Source organism: Eremomyces bilateralis (genome assembly GCF_010015585.1).
Source record: "Eremomyces bilateralis CBS 781.70 unplaced genomic scaffold P152scaffold_13, whole genome shotgun sequence".
Classification (NCBI taxonomy): Eukaryota; Fungi; Ascomycota; class Dothideomycetes; order Eremomycetales; family Eremomycetaceae; genus Eremomyces; species Eremomyces bilateralis.
The window spans coordinates 188513-207540 of NW_022985079.1; the positions used below are offsets into that span (position 1 = coordinate 188513).

The window sequence follows — 19028 nt, forward strand, 5'->3', positions numbered from 1 at the left end:
TCTAGTCACGGCTTCGACCGTGTTCTCTATCGTCGTTTCAGTCACGGTTTCGACGGTCGCATGCGGCAGCATTGCGGCGGTAGTGATGGTGGTGGTGATTGTTGTTGTCTCTATAATCGTTAGCTGATCCGGTAAGAGTCTTATAAGCAAGGGTGGTGCGTTAGATACGTAGCGGTGGACATACTGTATTTGTTTATTGCTGACAGAAAACAGAAATGAGATACCTGGAAGGTATGGCAATATATATCTGGCTGTTTCCGGACGAGGCCTGCGGTGTTGGTGGGTTTCAGATCCGTGGCGGCGGTGAGCTGTTTGATGGTAAACATGAGAAGGAAATGAAGGATTCTAGGTCTCTAGGGAGCACAGGAGTATACCTTTATATGACTGTAGAAGCGGGATGTATCTACCGGGCCTTAGGTAGCTATTGTCCCTACCCTCTCTACTCTTCCAGACCTCATCTAACGCGACTACATGTCAAGCGACAGGAAGTCTGATCATTGAACCAAATAGATGTCCTAAATCAAAGAGAAGGAGGATCGGGTAATCTCGTGGGTATGGGCTGTTTTCAGATATCCCAGGATCAGGAGGGTCGGACAAGATACTGGAGAAATATCGGTGCTTATTGCTTCGATGACATCTTGGCTAATAAGCTGCATTTTTCCCTCCTCTACAGCTGAGGGTATTTTAGGATTACCGATAAGCTGCCTTTATCCTAGCTTCTGGTCAATGTTCATGCATCTCGTTCTCCCGCATGAAGTGGGAAGACTCCTGCGCCTTCACCTTGTCACAATATATCATTTCAAGGTTTTCCGAGTCGTGAGGCGGATCACAGGGTCGCTATCAAGTTACTTCGTTTTCTGACACCCCTAGAGATGTTCCCAGCATTCATGTTTACCGTACCGCTTCATCCTTTGCAGAACTTGAGTCTATATTTGTCGTTCAGTCTTTAGCTGTAGTGTTTACTGCATGGGAAGGGAGAAATTGATGGCCCTGTCTCCTCAAGCATACCCCCAGAGCGTCGAGATTCGAGAACCCTTAATCGTTACCTACTTTCGCCTCCTATTACTTTTCTTTAAGTTATAGCGTTCCCCCTTTATATTCTCTTTAATTTAAGGAGCCGATACGAGTCTCTGTTTTAGTCGGCTGGAGGTACACGTCGAAGGCGAAGGGTAATCAATTTCTTCCACCCGGATGCTGCTTCGCATGGATCGTTGTTCAGTCCAAACAATGAGTCCCGACAATGAAACGCCGCCGTGTCGTTTCACATCGCGAGTTTGATATACAAGATCAATTTTGAGACGAGTCATCTACTTTCACCTACGGCTACTACCCTTTCCATGTTAAGCAAATCTCATTTCAGCTACCATGCATAAGGTGATTCAAATGACTTTCACGATTCTAGCTCACACCATTTGAGACAGCTTTGGCCGGCTCGCATGTCTGTCTCCTTTCTCCACCAGTTCGCACGGCAGCAGCGTAAGCGAGCGCTGCATATGTCCGAAGGATTGTCTGCTTTCCCTCCAACTCGACGCACTGCTATCAAACCTAAGGCGGCCTTGGGGGATCCCACGGTCTGATTCCTGGTGTTTTCCATTCCTTTTTGGCGGGCTCTTTGATTGAAATCTTGTTCATCTTTTCATGCATTCTGGCTGTAATGCCCAGCCGCTCGTAGTACATGTACTCTGGCATGACATGGCATCCGTCTTCTTTCCGTTCTCGGTCCCAGCGCCACTGCAGCGCGTGTTTCCCGTCTGTATCTGGTGCGACAGCCCTTAGGATGCCATAGTCATCCAGTACCCGACGATCCTTCTCTCCTTGTCCGCCATATTCGTCGTCAATATGCAGCCTTCCTCATATTCCGCGCGAACAATCATCGACATAATCCAATAATTGATCAGGTATATCACTGTCTGTACGGGTATCCCCATAACATTAGCTGGCCGGAAACATTCCAGGATGAATTTGTGTCGGAAATTCTCACAGTCTTTCTGATGTAATCTTCCTCTTCCGGGCTTCCCCTTGTAGGAATCTCCAGCGTTCCGCGAATTCTCTGAACACCTGAACTCGGGCTCTAACACTGTTTGGACACGGTCCTTTGCCCCATAGACTTGCACGAGGGGCCAGAATAGGAATCGATGAAGGCGCTCCGCGTCCACAGTCAACCACCGATTGAGGGGGGGGTTTGGTAGTTTTCGTTCCGGAACTCGGTATTTGAAGTATTTTAAAGGAGAACGATGATCCCAGACTTCTTCGGGAGTAGGCGTCACGAGTACATCGTCTAGGGACAATGTTGGACGATCACGCTTGAATGTCAACCGAAAATTTCCCAGCTTCATCGTGAAGATGGTAGTGACTTGGGGCCAAGGGAATCCCATAGTGTCCGGCAATGTCTCTTTCCTTTGATTCAAATCTGGATCCATTGGCAGTGTATCAACTGGTTAGCTTCGCGTCCACAGATTAGTTCTGGAATCCTATGGGAGACTTCGTCCTTCACGACGGAGGGCGGGACTCTTTATACCTACCAAAGGTTTTGCGGGTGATGGCAACCGCTACCGCAACTGGGCCGCCATATTCCACCCAGGAGGTATATATCTGAGGTATTCCGGCCATATACGGTACGGTAACCCTGCAGACAAGGCCAAAGGCCGTTTTATTAGGAAAGAAACCCACAAAACCCATAGGGTCAAATGGTCCAAAGGCCAGATCAACCCCTCAACGTTCCGCCAACATAGATGAACTATTTTGTCCGTAGAGGCAGTGCTGTAACCTATGGTACATATGATGGGCGTTCATACAATGGCCAGCTTGACCGTATCACTGTGCAGTGAGTGCATAATAGTACCTCCGTGCAAAACCACATTAGTTATCTAAGATACTAACTACTCTGGATGGCCAGCAGCATGCAGTAAGTATTACGGTAAATACTCTACTCTCATCCCCGAATCACCAAACATTTAGCATCCTGTAGATTGGAATCAGTACCTAAACTCTACGATGTTGATGTTTGGGGGGAACTAATGCCAGTCCTAATGCGCTATCATTTGGTTGGTGTATCCATACCAGTGTGTCCCACTCAGTGCTCACGAGCACAGCCCACTCCATCTACCTTCAGTTTAGGAGTATTCCTCATTTGAATCATAGATGTCTTAACAAAGAACAGAGACTCCTGTTTTCGTGAAGTAGGTAACTAAGTGAAGTTGAGTTAAGATAACTTAGTTACCTAATAGTAAAAGACCTCGTCTCTGAAACTGGAACCAGCGGTACTAGAAGTGGGAATCTGTTTAGAGACACCTAAATTTCAACATAAATCAGCTCGCTTAGCTCAGTTGGTTAGAGCGTCGTACTAATATTCCTACAATATGGTATGCGAAGGTCGCCAGTTCGACCCTGGTAGTGAGCATTTCTTTTTTTCTTTTTTTGATCTTTTATCAGAAACCTAAGCTATTTTTTTTGTCATCTTCTCTTGGTTAACTAGGTCCTCACGTGTTTTCTAACCGCCATTTTGCTTGTTCAAACCTGTCAGGGGCGGACGAAATTGATGGTTCTCAAGTCTTCATGGCTTCGAAACATCTCAATTAATACTTTGCTTTAACTACCTATCTATACCCCTAGTTGATGTCTCATCACTCATGCTCCTCTTGACTAAAGAGGTCAATACAATTCCCTATCACGTAGGCCGGAGGTGTACGTCAAGGATGCACTGTGACCAGCTTCGTTTAGTGGAAGAATTGATGGCACTTCGCCGTTGCCGTTCCCCCAGCCGATGCAAAGCAAAACGATGAGCCATACCAACTCTACTAACTTGAAGAAGTATGACTAGAGTAAACAGATGGGACTGTGCCCTTGATGCACTCTCCCGGCCTACGCCAACGGAGAGCCCATGACCGGATGGAACTGATAGCACTGCGCCTTTGATACTCTCTTCCGGCCTATTCAAAACGAAGAACCACATCAACTTCGTCAACTTAAACTCGATCAATGTGCACATCATAAAATCAACACCTTTAATTTACTGGTATTGATTAAGGTAGCTACTTGGGGCGGAGGAGGTAACGGGGACGGCGTCCGCGAAAGTCTGGTAGGCGGCGTCTCAGGGGGCCGCCAGTGGGCACGGGCTAGGTCTGCGGAGAGGAAGAGACCCGTCGCGTGGTACCGGGGGAGGCCCTCCGTGCAGTTCGAGGGGCCCATTCGCTCAGGAGGGATGATGATTTGAGGCTCCACCCCTTTTCGCTTTCTGCCACGCTTCCCACAAGAACATTGTTCCCTTGACGATTGAGACTAGAATCACAAATTGCCCCCCGATTATGCCCATGATGTTTGCCATTTGCCCGGGCCGGGGCAGAAGGCCGTGGCTGTAGCGGAGGCCGTAGTTGACAGCGCGGGCATAGTGATGGTAGCGGTGTTCGTGCTACTGCAGTGGTTCCTGCAACCATAGATGCATGTTAGCTGGTGTAAGATGAATGATAGCAGATGTACATTAGATACAGAGGGGTGGACTTACCTTTCAAAGTGTGGTTTCTTAACGAAAAGGAAAAGAGCGGTCTGAGGGCGGGCCGAAGGGCGGGAGTGCTATCCAACGAGGGTGGATATTGCCCGGCCTATCTTGGCGGCGCGGGCGTCGGTCACGGAGGCTGGTGCGGCGGCATCGGAAGCGGGCACGTCGTCTAGGGGTAATGTCCCCTCCGGTATTCCCCCCTCTACACCCCCCTCTCCCCTTCAACTATCCCTTGCGTTGGAGCCAGCACTTCCCCTTCTTTCTCCCCTTGTAAAGAAGGGTGGTAGCTTAATCGCGCCCACAACGGTGACGGTAACCAGCAAGATCCAACCCCAGACGGTGTCCGGAAGGGTCCAGATGGAGGAGGGAGAGAGAGGGAGAGGGGACTATGATGATGGGGCTCGGGAGGCCCATGACCGTTTCGGTCACCGTTTTTGTGGCCGTTGTGGTTATCATCCCCATGTCCGGCTACTTCTTCTGCTCGGCCATCTCGGCGGCAGCGGTGTTGGTGGTGGTGTTGCTTTGCTAATATTGTATTAGTTAGCAAACGTTAGTGGGTGTAAAAAGATGCGTGGAGGTAAGGACTGCGTGGCGGATACGCAGTGGTAGACTGACTATGTACACATGTTTGCTCATTTGAAAAGGAAAAGTAAGAGGTTCGAAGTAGCATAGGCTACATACAACTATGAAAACAAGTATAATCCAAAACATAGAATGAAGCGAGACGTAGGTGAAGGAATTGGAAATGCATCAGGTGCGGCCGGGGCACCGGTAAGTACCTTACCAATGCATCTGGCATGATTGTTTACGAGCAACTGGCGTACCTGCCGGGCTGTGGATAGAAGCTCTGCTGCTCCCACCATTTGAGCCAGAGAATCTGAAGATGCATTGGTTCGGTAAGAAGAGGTGGCAGCGGTGCCGGTGAGGGCGGCCGTCACCTATTCCATATCAACGCGAAGGACGAGATATCACAGGAGCAAGGTCTTTTACCGTGCCCGTGAACTTGCTATTGAAGTACTTCGTAAATGTTGGACCCGGGTTATCGGCGGGGAATACCGGTACCTAGTCCTATGGTTGGAAAAACGCAGACGTATCTCCCCAGCCTCCAAATAAGGTACACTCGTTACCAATGGGTCTGAACCAGTGCGTAATCGGATGCCTTGCAAGAACATATAATTCAATCTTCGTCAAATACTTGCATGGCCCCCTAACGTATACTGAGCAATCTGATGGCGACGAAAATGTGGGAATTCGCAATTGAGCAGATAGACCGGGCAGATATCTGCGGCGGACAATACAATGGGAATCGCCAGAAAACATCACGGCAATTGCCAGTACGGTGTTTGCCTTCTGTTGAGCTGAATTAACTTTGAATCTGAAGCCATCGTATACCGCTTCAAGGGAATAGAAGAACCGTAGGTGGATACGATACTTCGTTTGCATGAACCAGAGGAGCATATCGAACAGCGAAGCGCGATCCATTTCACAGAGGACGAATGGACTTGGACAATTCAGAGGCGCCAGTAGAGCGTTGCAAGACGAAAAAACGCAAAATTCCCATTTTCGCTAATAAGACCCCATCCCAGAGTTTCGTAAATGCAGCAAGCAAACGTGGTTTTCCGCGTTTGCGAAAGGAAGAAATGGAGTGTGTTGTGATGTCTGTCTGCGGTTCATCACAGTGATGCATGTCTACCCCTGACATACAAGGTCCGTCCCATCATCCTTCCCTGTCCCTTCCGTTTTCCGGCTTTCAGCCCCCCTTTCAGTTCCAGCACCGAGTCCGCCTTGACCCGCCTGGCTCTGCCCCCCGTTTTAAGTGCTCGCTCGTCGCACCTGAACCGACGCGCTGAACGGACGCGATGGAAGAATACAATGTGTGGAAAAGTAACGAAACGAATCGCGGCGCAGCAGAAGACCCCTCGACATCTAGCATGGGCCCCAAGATTCAACGATGTAGAACCCGCGCCGGCAGCAGCAGCACCAATAACTGTTATTAAGCTTCATCGGTCTCCTTTCCCCGCCGAACAGCAAACAATGAGCAAAGCCTTGAGAACGCCATACAGCGCAAAAAAAGAAAATCTTGGATCGGTGGTTGGAAGAAACGCCGTCATTCGCCCGCCATGAGTAAGCTATGCCGGAAAGCACGAACGTGGAAAGTTATGAGTGAGGAGACGTTGAAGGATGGAAAGTGAAGTGCGTGTGTCAAACAATTGCATGCATATGCGCGCTATCGTGATTCAGAAGAAATGCGTGTGAGGCTTCGAGAGTTCGTGAACTTCCATTTCCTGCGGGCGGGTTCGAGTCAGTACGATGTACGATGGGACTGGTGAAATCCTGCTTACCATTTTAAATGTATTAAGCTCCTCCTTGATCTGCTGAGCCAGCATGGGAGTGAGCTTGTTACAGGTCGCAATGTCGCCACGGCGGTCATAGTCGGTAGGAGACCAAACATCGTGGAACTGGATACGGGGGCTGAAGGTGATGTTGCGGATGCTGCCACCTGGTGTGTTGGGCAAGCTCTTGGAGCTAGCAGTAGCGAAGCGAGAGGCCGCCATGAAGTAGTCGGTCCCGTCAAGCCGAATCCTTTCCTCAACCGGAGTGCCGGGGGCGCTGGACGCAGGGGAGTCGCCAACATACGGCACGGGTGGAAGGGCGAAGCCGGCCGTTTTTTGATCGGCGGGACTAACGACAGGAGAGGAGTTGGTGGAGCCAGGCCCTGGGGATACAGTCAATGGTTGGCAAGGTTAATGAGGGAAGGGGGCGACTTACGCTTTAGGATTCCTTTTTTCGCAACCGCAGCGAGAATCTGCTGTCTCTCACGATCCCCTCCAAGGATGGTCTTCCGGGAGTCTCCCCCAGTCACCGACCCGTGAGAGGAACTAGGTGGATCGATAGACGAAGAATCCACCGAGCTCGTATCCAACTTCAGGAGGCCAGAGCCGCCAACAGGGTGGTCATAAGAATCGACATGGACATTCACCTGCTCACGTTCTGCCTCGACCGTGACCATGGAGACTTCAGCGACGCTTGGCCCAGCGGTTCCAGCGGCTCCGGCATCTTCAGTGGGTCCTCCAACCATAGACTTCGGTCGGAAGATGGCCTTTAGTGACCGAGTAGACTTCTTCATGCCCCTTCCCACTTTCCGAAGCATCATCGATGCGGACGATGCCGTCGAAGATATGGAAAGATTGTCCGTCGATCCAGTGAACACATTGCCTTGTCCCGAGTAGATCGAAGAACCAATGCCTGCCGCTTCCTGTTGAGCAACGATGGCATCTTCACGCTCTTGTTCAGCCTCCCTGTTGTCCTTTCGTAACTTGTTCCTGTCTGCAGCCGCAGCCATAGCCGCATTCGTTTCAGCAGCCTTTCGCAATTCCGCAGCACTGCTGAAAGACAGTGCTCTCCGCAGTCGAGATTTCATCCCCTTGTTGAGTTCCTTCTCGTTCAACGCGCTGAGCTGTCTCATGGCCGGGGTTTGTGTGGCAATCGACGGCTCGGGAGTTTTCGGTCGGGATGAGGACGGAGAGGAGGATTCGTCATCTGCCAAAATGGGTTTTGCCAGAGGGGAAGCAGCAAGGCGCTTGCCTCCATCAGAAGGGACGCGATGACCAGATCTTGGTTGATGCTGTGGAGGTGTGATTGCGAACATGGAAGGTTTAGAAGAGTTGTAAGAGTCATTACGAGCGGATGCTGGTCGTTGAATCTGAGAGTGAACGGAAGCACGGCTCTCGCTGCTGGCAGTCCTCTCTCGTGACGAGGCTGGACGGAGAGAAACTGTTGCAGTAGTGATATTCGGGCGCGGGGCGGATGCAGTTGACATAACTTCCGATGTAGGCTTCACTAGTGGTTCTGAGTTCAAGGCCGGTTCAAGGTTTCCCAGGTTTCCCAAGCTTCGGCGTCTATACCTCTTGGCCAACTCTGATCCCGATTGACGATTATTCTGGGTGGTATCATCAGCACTACCAGACCTAATGTGCTTTGCAGTAGGAGAGTTCGTAGATCCTAGATTTGGCTTGAACACTGATGGCAGCAAAAGTTGGTCCTTGGATTGAGCGTCGACTGCACTCTGGTCGGTGTGATTGGTCTCACCCAAGAGAGCAGTTTCAGGACGACGCAGAGTACGACGGTACCTATCCGCAGAAGTCTTGGATTGACTGTCTGTCAATTGAAGAGACAAGTCTGGAACAGACGTCGAGTGAATGAACGATGACGCTGGCCGACCATCGATTCTCGACATTGCACTTGACCCCACAGGAACCATCGAATCATCCTTTGAGACTTGCCTGCCGGTCATCGATGCGCTGGACGACGAAGCCGTCGAGGCCGTCGAGGCCGACGAAGTGGACGCAGGTCCCGAACGGCTTGAGTGGTGACCGGGCTGAAAGTTTTGCTGGAGACCAGAAGACGGGGCTGGAGCAGATGAGGTCCGGTTGTCCAATCTCAAATGAGGAGTGGTCTGAAACGCGTACGGAGCGACTGGAGAAGCCGACGTTCCCCGATAAGGGATCCCACCACGTTGTGCATTGTAGATATGGCTCGATGGCATCGGGTGTGGTCGAGAGGATTGATGAGACTGTGAGACGCTCTTGAAAGCGTCTGGGGAGGAGTGGAGCATCGTCGTGGCAGGTTGAACGATAGGAGCAAGTACTTCAGCCATCGGAGCAGCGAATGAGATGGAATCGAACACAGGTGGTGTTTCAAGACCCAGTGATGGGTTTGTTGGGCGTAAACCACTGTCTTGGACGCTTAGGTCCGGGAGAGGAAAGATGAAATGAGACCTGCTCAGAACATAATCGTCATTAGAAAACCATTTCTTTCATCTCAACGAGTGGAAGAAAATCGATAGCAGAGCAAAGAGAAGAAGATAACAGGCAATGTCACACTGCCAACAGGAAAATCGGGCAGAGTTGAGGAGGAGGAACATGGAATGGGAGGGAAACGGGAGATGTGTTGCAGGTCAAAAGAGTGGGTTAAGTCACGTACCCCTTTACCCTCACGTTGGGAACGATCAGCAATTATGGAACAGAACGGGATGCTGTCAAACACCACACACACGCCGGGAGGGAAAAGCGAAAGCTGATGGTCGTGAATTATTACAATGATGGTGAAACGAAGGACAAATACTGCAATGGAACAGTAGTGAGTATCGTCGAAGGGGAATTAACGCAGCCAATGTGGTGGAGCGAAGGCAAGGCGTGGGTAGGTGGTGAGAGGCTGAGAGCGGGTCGATAGGGTTTCCAGGGTCTGTCCAGCCGGAGGGCGGACGTTGACGAGGCGTGTCAACAAAGCATTGAGGTCCACGAAATGGAATCGGAGGCAGTGGAATTGCCTCGTCACGATTGAACAAGAGAGATCTTGCTCGCAGAAGTGAAGAGAGAGAACCAGAAGTCCAGAATGGATGTTGATCAGGAGAAGGGGAGCTGAGATGATGAGACGGGTTGTCGACGTCCGAGCAGGTCGCTACTTGGAGGGGGCGCTGCCACACACAGGGATGGCAGGCTAGGGACAAAGGGAAGGAAGCTGACCCCGATGGAGAAGAGGAAGAAGAGGGAGAAGAGGAAGAAGGGGACGGGAGAGAAAGAAAACGAAGAAGAAAAAAGATACTGTATGGAGAGTGTAGTGTAGTGTAGTGTAGTGTAGTATAATGTGTATGAGGACTGAAGGGAGAAGCGAATGGAAGATTCGACAATGAGGATTGAGGAGGTGGAGGAGAGGGAAGGAGCGATGGATGAAGGCGCTGGGCTGGGTACGGGAGCTGCGGATAGTGCAGGGGGGGGATACTTGATAAGAGCTAGGAAATCAGGCAGTCAGGCACACATATAGTTCAGTTTGACACGGCACAGTGCAGGTGTCTGTTAATCATCGATTGAATTGTCTCAATTCTCAAGGTGTTCACAGTTCAAGGTCTGATGCTGTGCAGGTTGAAGGGAAACACATATTAGGCGACTGTTCAACTGGTTAACAGACAGCAGTATTTTCAACTCTCGCTGTCCACTGAAAACGCTCGAAGAAGACTCAACCCGCCCCGAGATTCGACCAGGATTAAGCCTGCTGCAGCCCTTCTCCTGCAGACGGGGACAGCAGCCAAGTCGACTGCCTGCACTGCATGCGGCAAAAAGGTGGCCAGGGGTAGTAGGGGCTTCGGTCATCGGTGTGCCTCCATCCCACACTACAGCACACCACCCTTGATATTGCATCAATAGTTGCAATCACTCCAGAGTGGTGTATTCATGGTGTTATATCCCTTCCAAGTTCCAACTATTGAACCAGAAGGGAACTCGGAGAGTCACGATTCACCATTAACGAAGATGTTGGTATTTCATCCTGTCCTGTCCTGTCTCTTGTCCTGGTTCTCTGCCTGTCCGACCCGATGTCCTAACCCTTGTATTCCCCCATTAAGTGTTCTTGAACTATTGATTCCAAAAGTCGAAAACAAAGACCATCTGCAGATGATGTACTTCCGTAACAAAGGTTCAATCAGTCAATTAGACAGATTTGCGAGCCATCAATATGATAACTAGCCCCACATCGCAACGGAGATCGCACCGTTCCAGCCACTAGATATCTTTTTCCGGCGCGCAAACTGCGGGACGACGCATAGAGGCTAACTTGGTATCGTGACTTTTGATCTCCGGGATCTCTGGTCAACTCCATCGCCCGCACCGTGGTATGGTGTGGTCCATTTCCAGGATCACCGCACATGAGGCCCATGGAATTCTGGGATTACATGCCTTGCCTGATGCCGATATGTTCAGGGCCATTTTTGTTTTCTTGCCGAGTGGGTTCCTCTTACAATTTACGTGCCAGCAGTGAGCCGCCCAGCATGTCCGCCGTCGCCCACGAAACTGCATTCTACTTGGAAAAAATCTAAAGCGGGCGACCCGATGATGACAACAGGACAACACCCAACCAATCCCAGATAGAATTTTGTTCATGTTTCAGGCGTCCGAATCGGTGCATCTCACGAGAGTCACGACCATCCGCTTGGGCAGATCGATCCATAACTGCCCGCCTTTTAATGGACCTTTTTTTCTGATATCAGAACTCCGAAGGCCAACGAGCGGCCGAAGAATCGTAAGAATAATTCGAACGAGTTCGACGCTGGAGTGCTAGACCCCTCCCATGAGGATGCCCCTCCAAAATGCGGCTACACCGCAGCGGGAATCGGCCAGAACAAAAGACGCTCATCATTGGGCGATGCTAGTGTACTACCCACGCCCAAACTCTGGAACACTAGCTGTCCGGCTTGCATGAGTTGCATCGCAGTAGTGAAGGAATACGGATTCCCTAGCAAGATATCCCGTCCACAGTCCGCCAGTCCCCTTCCTTACCGCTTGCAGCGAACTGACGACGACCGGCGTCCGCGGCGTGGAGACTGTTCTCGGAGAAAAGCTTCGATATAGAATCCAGCCCAACTTCCTCGGATGTCAGATCATTATCGTTTGATATCAGTGGAGGCCGACGACGGGGCAGGACGATATCGTACGAGCTACAAAGCACTGGACACATCCTCAAGTCTAAGCGCCATTTATTTAAAATAAAAAAAGTCGCCTTCTCGAACACGGAAGAATATCTAGCCTCGTAAGCTAACAGTTGGGATTTTCGACAGGCCATGCGATCTTCGGTAATCCTCCCGAAGCTTACAAGAATTACCATTCAGAACACAGGCAGTATCGAGACTCGAGGAACTCTATCATGAACTGCAGAATCACGCAATTGCGAACGCTCGTCCTTTGCTTTATAGTTTATGCACACCACAATTGACAATACCAGCATCATTCACCGCTTACCGCCCTCTCTCCTCATCCCCTGCCATCCCTCATCACTAACTCCAAAAAAGCCGCACCGATATACGAACAAAGCTTGGCCCTCTACTTTGCAGATTTGCGGCGAACCGCACGGTTTACCCCGCAGTCTCCTGACTTGTCAGTTGTCACTGCAACATTTGGAATGGTCGGGTCCCGTAGTTCGATTAATCGAAACACCTGGTCACGACCAGACCACCAACTGGCCTGGGAGCAACCCTCCCTCTTGGCCTCTTTATTCATCAATGAACCCAATCCTGGTTCTCCGGGAACGATCTTAATCTGTCGGTTTAAATTTGGGAAATTCCCTGCGCGGCTGCTTGGGTTTATAGTTCCCACAATTATACTCCGTATCAGATCTGTCGTACAACTTACAAGTAAAAAGAAGCGAGACGTGGAGAAGATGAGGCGAACTGAGGATTTGAACTTTGTAAGCACCTTGATATCATCATGCTGACACTGGACAGCCATCTCGTGCTCTGATGGCGTTCAGGACGATAGGAAATAAGGAATCGATGATTAGAAGACGACCTTAATTCCGATTCAGGAGTGTCTAACCTTCCTGTCGGTAGCGAGGGCTTCAACTTGAAACGCTGGGTTGTTAAATCAACCAGCGAACATGTCGATTCCTCTCCTCATGACTATACTACTGCTTGTTCGGTGTCGAGTGTCGACTTTGTGCTCGGCTTACTCACGTGCATAACCATACACTTTGTCCTTCGTTGCCGTTCGATGGCACAAAAAGCTGGGTTGTAGATCTCGACATGCCACCAGCTCACGTCGCTCATGCACCGTTCGATCCCAGTCAATTTAATCCGATTCTTTAATCTTCCGCTTGGCAAAATCCTGTGGGGGGAAGACGAGATCGAACTCGACCCCACAGATTCATCGCGATGTCATCCGTTCTCAATCCTCTCTACTCCGACCGATTTCTGTACTCAATACCATCGTAGGACATGCTACACGAAGTGCTCCCAACCATTCAGCGCGTTCCCTCTCGTTCTCGAAACATGTCTTGCATCGGGCTTCTGGGTACTGCGTTGGCGCCTTTCCAGACCGCCCAGGATCGCGAGGATGTCCAATGAACTCCGATGCTGTGGTTCGTCCTCGGGCATATGCATCATGCTGTGTACCTGACGTACATCCAGATTCCAGACGAATAATGCACTGGCGAAATGCGCATTTCCACAGCAGATCTTCATTCGTCCGGCTCGGTAGGCTGCCAAAAAATCTCCTTTTGTGCCCTAAGTAATGAGTTTTATATGCCATCAAATCTCCCCTCATTGGCCGTTTTAGGGCTCTTCATTTCGCCGGGCGTATCTTCAAGGCCTCAATGGTAATCGTCCGATGCTCTGAGGAAATCCAATCTTTGTCCCTGGCTGATCCAGGCTTTGTCTCGTCCCTGTCCATGCTGCTTTATTCATTTTACGGGGTTCATCCTAGATGGATATTGTGATGATCATCCTTCGACACATTCAATGTCGAAATGTCGAATAGACCACTGCATCACAGATCTATATCACAGAGCCACTATTATAACCACCCCGATCTTAGTCGGTTACTAGTGTACGCCCCGGAGATCTCTGCTCTCCATTCACAGCTTCGACCTTTGTTGATGTGGACTGACCTTTCTGCTTGGGCACTTCTGCTTGGCGGTCTTTGATTTACGTTTGGAATGAGTTAAGAGCCGCAATATGATTGAACCGCTCGACAAGAGGGCGGCGTATGCTCGATGGTTGCTCGATGCTCTTCTCCACAGCCTCACTATGCATCGGAAGCTAAGTGACGATCTTCCACAATACCTTCACTACATGTTACATCTTCAAAAAAGTTGCCCCGAACGTGCCGATCCGCTTACCAAAGAGATGGCGACACGACAGACGCCGACGCTCAGCCGCCCAGACATTCGCATTTACAAAGCTGATATCGTGAAAAATCGGAAACCGCCGAGCCCTGCACAGGCTTCCTCAACAGCATCGCGGTCTCATGCAACGGAGCTGTACACGGACACTTGCAGCGCCGGCTTCGTCATGTGGACGTGGCTACCCGGTGGCTGGCCTCCAACGAGTACAGCACGGTATGCTCTGACGCGCTGGTTGGCCTTGCCTACATCCGAGTACAAGCGACTTCCATTCGTGATCCGCAACTTTTGCACTGAGTTGACGTAAGCTTGCTCTTCCGCTGGTCTGGATTCTGAAAATGTCCAGTCGTGCTGCCGCAAGATGCGTTGCATCGCGTGTCGCCTACGCGTCCCGGGACGCAGCCACACACAAGAGCATTATCGTGCTTTCTCATCGCTGTTCACGCGACGTTTCTAAGGTGAGGTGGTGGATGGACGCGTAGACGTTGCGGTTCCGGCTCCCCATCCCTCCCTACCTTGCCAATGGTTCTTCGTGCAGGACAACCCAGCTGTTGTGCAACGTTGCGATCTCAGCGGCGGCATCGATCCTGATTCTTAATATCGTTGATATCAGATAGACTGACGGGATTCCATTTCTAGAGAGCTTTTCCTGGGATCTTTGCTAATTGGTTCATGATTGATGCATTTGTGTTTCATCTGTCCTTTTTTGGTAGATGATTGTCAAGGATGAGTAAAGTCAAGATCCAGCGCCACCGGTAGTTAATTTCAGTAAAAGAGACGTCCGCAGGTCGACCGCCAGAATGGCCGGCTTGCCTCTGGCGGTTGCAAAATGTGAGAGAACGCTTGCCTTTTTTTCGAGAGAGAGTGTCCCGCCAGAAAACGCGATATCACCCAATTTATGACCAAAACGTGCTAAATTCGGACCTTCAAGTTGTGAAATTAAAAGGAAACTATTAGATTGAGTTTTATATCAAGATTTTCATTTTTTATTAGGAAATGGCGCCTCAACTACGTGGAATTGGTACGCGCAGTACGCGAACGCGCGTCCGATTTGAAGACGAGATTGAAAGCACTGCTGAACTTGTGAGAGAACAAACAGCTACGAAGAAAAAGAACACAAAGAAGGCGGCTCCAAAGACGGCGGGCCAAAAAAAGAAAGCCCAGCCAGCTCCAAATAAGATATTGACGAAGGCATCGTCGACTAGTATACCCAAGACTGCTAGCAAGACAACACCTATTCAGCTAGATCTGCAAAAGGACCTTGCAGACGATGAGGAAGAGCTAGGAGAGGAAGAGCAGGAAGAAGATACGGTTACTCCGAAACCGAGCCGTAAACGGAGTCGATTTCAAACCGATCAGATACCGATACGGACACCACCTACGATGACCGGTTCGAAGACATATGATCCTCTAAGAAGATAGAGTAGTCTACTCCTAGAGACCAGTCCAGAAACTCTTGCCTCCCAGGAACGACGAGCTGTTAACCGTGACCGTAGATTAGGTAAGATTGACGAATATGGAAGGCTCATTAAGAAGGACGTACATGGGAACATCATCTATAAGCCATCTCCTAGAACCAGGAATTCTCTAACGTAGCCAACTACACGGCAACGGCTTTATACAGCCATAAACACATTTCAAGCCGAGAAGATTCCCGGTTACAAGATTCACATCCAGCTTTGCGTCCATGATAACGGCAGGCGTCACTTCGATGCCACCCTGGATACGGTGAGGCGTAACGATTCTGAGATCACAGACGTAGAGAACGAGGTACTAGCGAACCTAGGTAGCCCTCTAAGGGACGAAAACTAAAGATACGAGAAGATTGTTGTTACCGTTCGCGTACCAATTATCCGGATGACCTACCCTCACATTTTCAAACCCACAGAGTTGTACACGAAGCTCATAATACTGCTGATCAGAGACATAGATTCTGTGAGCTGCGCTTGCAAAATGCTCGAGCCCAAAACGGTCACATTGACTGCGCGTAATGGCAAAGTCGAGGAACTCGCCGAAGTTGCCATTTAGATGGCGCGTATAGACGTGATTACGTCTGGTTGAAGCTTTAAGGACTAACCAGACCATCTAGATGGGGCTATAGTCTAGAGAGTACGGCGGCGTAAAACGTACAAGATGTCCTGCTCCCTCGAGAAGCCTTATAACATCCTCTGAAACATGCGTCGAATAGTTATCAAGTACGATAACGCGTGGACCAGAGTTTCTAGCCAAAGAAGGAAGTAGGACGTCCCGTAGCCACTCAATCAAATGCTCTCGACTACAGTAGCCTTGGTGTATACCTTAGGCAACTAAGCCTCTGATCGTATACGCCCGGATAGCAGCCCAAAGTCTTGCCCCGATGCAATGTTCCTGAAACCGCGGGATTCATGCCCAATGGGCGAATAACAACGGTATCTCCAGTCCGTCTTCTCATTGAAGATCGACTCGTCAAGAAAGACCATATCATCGGCGTCAAACTAACGAAGCTCTACTTAATACGCTTCCCGCATCTCTTGGGGCCGATTCCGCGAGATCCACCTGATTCTTTTTCGTGACCAATGTCTCCGCTTAACCACGCGGCATACCATAGACTCGCTAACGTGTACGCCCCTTTCTATATCTAACCAGAATACAATTTTATCAAGATATAGCCACCCTTCCTGAAGTAGCTTCTCGAAGAGCGCTTCTTCGTCTGCTTGCGACAACGAACAAGGACGGCCCCGTTTCCGGCGGTATGGGGTACGAAAAGAGCTATATCGAACAAGATGTGCACGATAGCGGTAGTCTGCCGGTAGATAGTAGAAACTCCTCGGCCGGTTGCCGCTGCAATGGCTGGTGGTGACCAACCTAGGAGGAAGTATCTTATGCATTATTGAGCGCGTTTCGTGTCTTCTACGCCATGGTAGTCATATTGAAGCACCAAAGGCTAACTCAAATCGCGTCAGTAATTTAAACTATATTACTTCTCTAGGAATATATACATTTTAGACAATTGAGGCCCGATTTCAGCGCGTTTTGGTCATAAAATGGGTGATATCGCGTTTTCTGGAGGAGTTGCCAGCGGGACACACACACTCAAGAAACGCCAAGCGTTCTGCTCTCACATTTTGCAACCGCCAGCTACCCGTGCACGCTCATTGGTCGATGTCAGGATGTCTGCTCTGCTCGGTCCGCCTACTTCGACCTCACATATAAAATGGGCATCCCACCATCCCTTCTTCTACCGTTTTATTTCATCGCTCCGCCTTCCCCTCTCCTTCACGAACCCCCTTAACTACTGCGGCGACTGAGAGATCACGACCACTCATCATCCTTCGCTCACCTTAGCTCCACCCTGTTTCTCTGCTTTCGCTGCATTCCCCTGCAGCCCCACACCTCCTTGTCGCCGTTCCAAGTGTTGTATATTTAAGAGCCTTTTTGAATTCGGGACGCAATCGCTTCGTGGAGATATTCCGTTTTGGGGGTCATGTAAGGTAGTCCACGGGACTTTGTAGGCTTTATGGTTTCTCGAATTGTTTGAATTTAGTCTTGTTCGATAGCCAGGATAGCTAAGTTGATTCTAGCTTCATTTGAAGGTGATTGAGGGTACTATTGTTGAGACATTGCGAGAAAACGATGATAATCGCTGTTATGGGGATGAGATGAGCGAGTCGGTGGTATGGGCGACTCGCGGGTGGATTACGTTAAGCCAAATCCTTGACATTTTCAGCAACTGTTTCCTCAAGGCTGGTCCAACCTTCACGTCCAAAAGTTTCCTGTAGCAGTTGCTCTCCTCGTTTAGTCGGGAATGTTAAAATACTGAGTTTCGCACCCTCGATATCATCGGCGAACTTCTTGGATGGATATAGCATCCGCAGGGCAGCTAGGATTTGATTCCATGTATAAGGGCCGGCAGACGCAAAGACCCGCTCGTTTTTCACCGACTCGGAGAGCAGCGCAGCCACGTGGAGACGCCCGACGTCTTTGACGTTCACGTACCACTCTGTAGTCGTATTAGTTCGGTTAACATATGCCGGATATTGTTTCGGAATAGAAAGACTTACGCGGAGGTAACTGCTTGACAAAATCAACCCCGTTCTTATAAACCATCGTGATCCAACCGCCCGTGCTCAAACTCCCCTGCGTACTTAACACCTCGCCAATGGTCGCGTCAGGCAGGATGGCGTTGGCTCGGAAGTGAGGCTTCTCTTCCTTCACGTACTTCCAAAAGGCCTTCTCACCCTCTGCTTTGCTGGCGCCGTATACGGCATTCGCGTGCGCAGCAGGGAACGGCGCCGATGTGACACTCCATGCCTCCTTGATTTGGGCATCGTTCCAGGTTGACGTGTCGATGATCACAGGCAGATTGGAACCAGAGGCGGCCACGCTGCTAGACGTGTACACGAAGCTCTTGACTGATGGCTCTTCGGCTGCTGACTGGAGTAGAGTCGTCACACCGGCTACAGTCGGTAAAATTACTTCATTGGGGTCCGGGCTGAAGGACACGTTTGAAGCGTTATGGATGACTCCTTGGACGCCTAGGTGGTAGAAGTAGAAGTTAGAAATAGTTAAGCTCAAGGTACAAGGGAGTTTCCAATTACCCTTTACCGCCTCGTCAAACGCCCCGATGGCCGACATCTCTGGTACAATAATAGCGGAGAATTTGCCAGCGCCATATCGGGCTGAAAAGAATTCTGTAGTCCATGCTGCTTTTTTCTCGTCGCGAACTGTACCCCTGACGTGGTAACCAGCAAGGAGCAGTTGGTCAACAATGTGGGTTGCCATGTAGCCACTAGCGCCGGTCACAAGGACAAGCGAGCCAGCGGGGAAAGCAGTGTCACTAGGGGAGAGGTTTAACATGATGAGATAGAAGTGTGGGTGTATATGTGAA

The 19028-nt window shown here is 50.1% G+C and overlaps 7 protein-coding genes and 1 non-coding gene across 8 annotated transcripts; 4 read left to right on the forward strand and 4 right to left on the reverse strand.

Moving 5' to 3' along the window:
* The first annotated feature begins 3311 nt into the window (after positions 1 to 3311).
* Positions 3312 to 3400, forward strand: P152DRAFT_t47. Its single transcript has one exon. It is a non-coding gene; the product is annotated as a tRNA-Ile (tRNA).
* A 902-nt stretch (positions 3401 to 4302) lies between these two features.
* On the reverse strand, positions 4303 to 5294 carry P152DRAFT_450175 (uncharacterized protein; the record flags this gene model as incomplete). The annotated part of the gene is made up of 5 exons (XM_033678155.1): positions 4303 to 4423; positions 4502 to 4569; positions 4704 to 5020; positions 5177 to 5178; positions 5275 to 5294. The coding sequence occupies 5 exons, from the start codon at positions 5292 to 5294 to the stop codon at positions 4303 to 4305; spliced, it is 528 nt and encodes a 175-aa protein (XP_033533089.1).
* A 1381-nt stretch (positions 5295 to 6675) lies between these two features.
* P152DRAFT_56894 (uncharacterized protein) lies at positions 6676 to 9260 on the reverse strand. The gene is made up of 3 exons (XM_033683071.1): positions 7265 to 9260; positions 6838 to 7211; positions 6676 to 6780 (listed from the first exon to the last, which is right to left on the reverse strand). Exons 1-3 carry the CDS (start codon positions 9150 to 9152, stop codon positions 6733 to 6735), a joined length of 2310 nt encoding a protein of 769 aa, XP_033533090.1. The 5' UTR covers positions 9153 to 9260; the 3' UTR covers positions 6676 to 6732.
* Positions 9261 to 12366: 3106 nt separating this feature from the next.
* P152DRAFT_450177 (uncharacterized protein) lies at positions 12367 to 12771 on the reverse strand (the record flags this gene model as incomplete). Its single annotated transcript, XM_033678156.1, has 1 exon — positions 12367 to 12771. One exon carries the CDS (start codon positions 12769 to 12771, stop codon positions 12367 to 12369), a length of 405 nt encoding a protein of 134 aa, XP_033533091.1.
* Positions 12772 to 12929: 158 nt separating this feature from the next.
* P152DRAFT_56994 (uncharacterized protein) lies at positions 12930 to 13875 on the forward strand. The gene is made up of 3 exons (XM_033683072.1): positions 12930 to 13399; positions 13449 to 13514; positions 13566 to 13875. Exons 1-3 carry the CDS (start codon positions 13087 to 13089, stop codon positions 13754 to 13756), a joined length of 570 nt encoding a protein of 189 aa, XP_033533092.1. The 5' UTR covers positions 12930 to 13086; the 3' UTR covers positions 13757 to 13875.
* P152DRAFT_482932 (uncharacterized protein) lies at positions 13653 to 14468 on the forward strand (the record flags this gene model as incomplete). The annotated part of the gene is made up of 1 exon (XM_033681919.1): positions 13653 to 14468. The coding sequence occupies exon 1, from the start codon at positions 13995 to 13997 to the stop codon at positions 14466 to 14468; it is 474 nt and encodes a 157-aa protein (XP_033533093.1). The 5' UTR covers positions 13653 to 13994.
* A 605-nt stretch (positions 14469 to 15073) lies between these two features.
* P152DRAFT_459402 (uncharacterized protein) lies at positions 15074 to 15612 on the forward strand (the record flags this gene model as incomplete). Its single annotated transcript, XM_033679667.1, has 1 exon — positions 15074 to 15612. A coding segment is annotated over exon 1 (165 nt), but the record flags the coding sequence as incomplete, so codon positions are not given.
* Positions 15613 to 17403: 1791 nt separating this feature from the next.
* Positions 17404 to 18997, reverse strand: P152DRAFT_508049 (NAD(P)-binding protein; the record flags this gene model as incomplete). The annotated part of the gene is made up of 3 exons (XM_033682567.1): positions 17404 to 18140; positions 18202 to 18675; positions 18739 to 18997. The coding sequence occupies 3 exons, from the start codon at positions 18995 to 18997 to the stop codon at positions 17842 to 17844; spliced, it is 1032 nt and encodes a 343-aa protein (XP_033533095.1). The 3' UTR covers positions 17404 to 17841.
* Between the last annotated feature and the right edge of the window lie 31 nt (positions 18998 to 19028).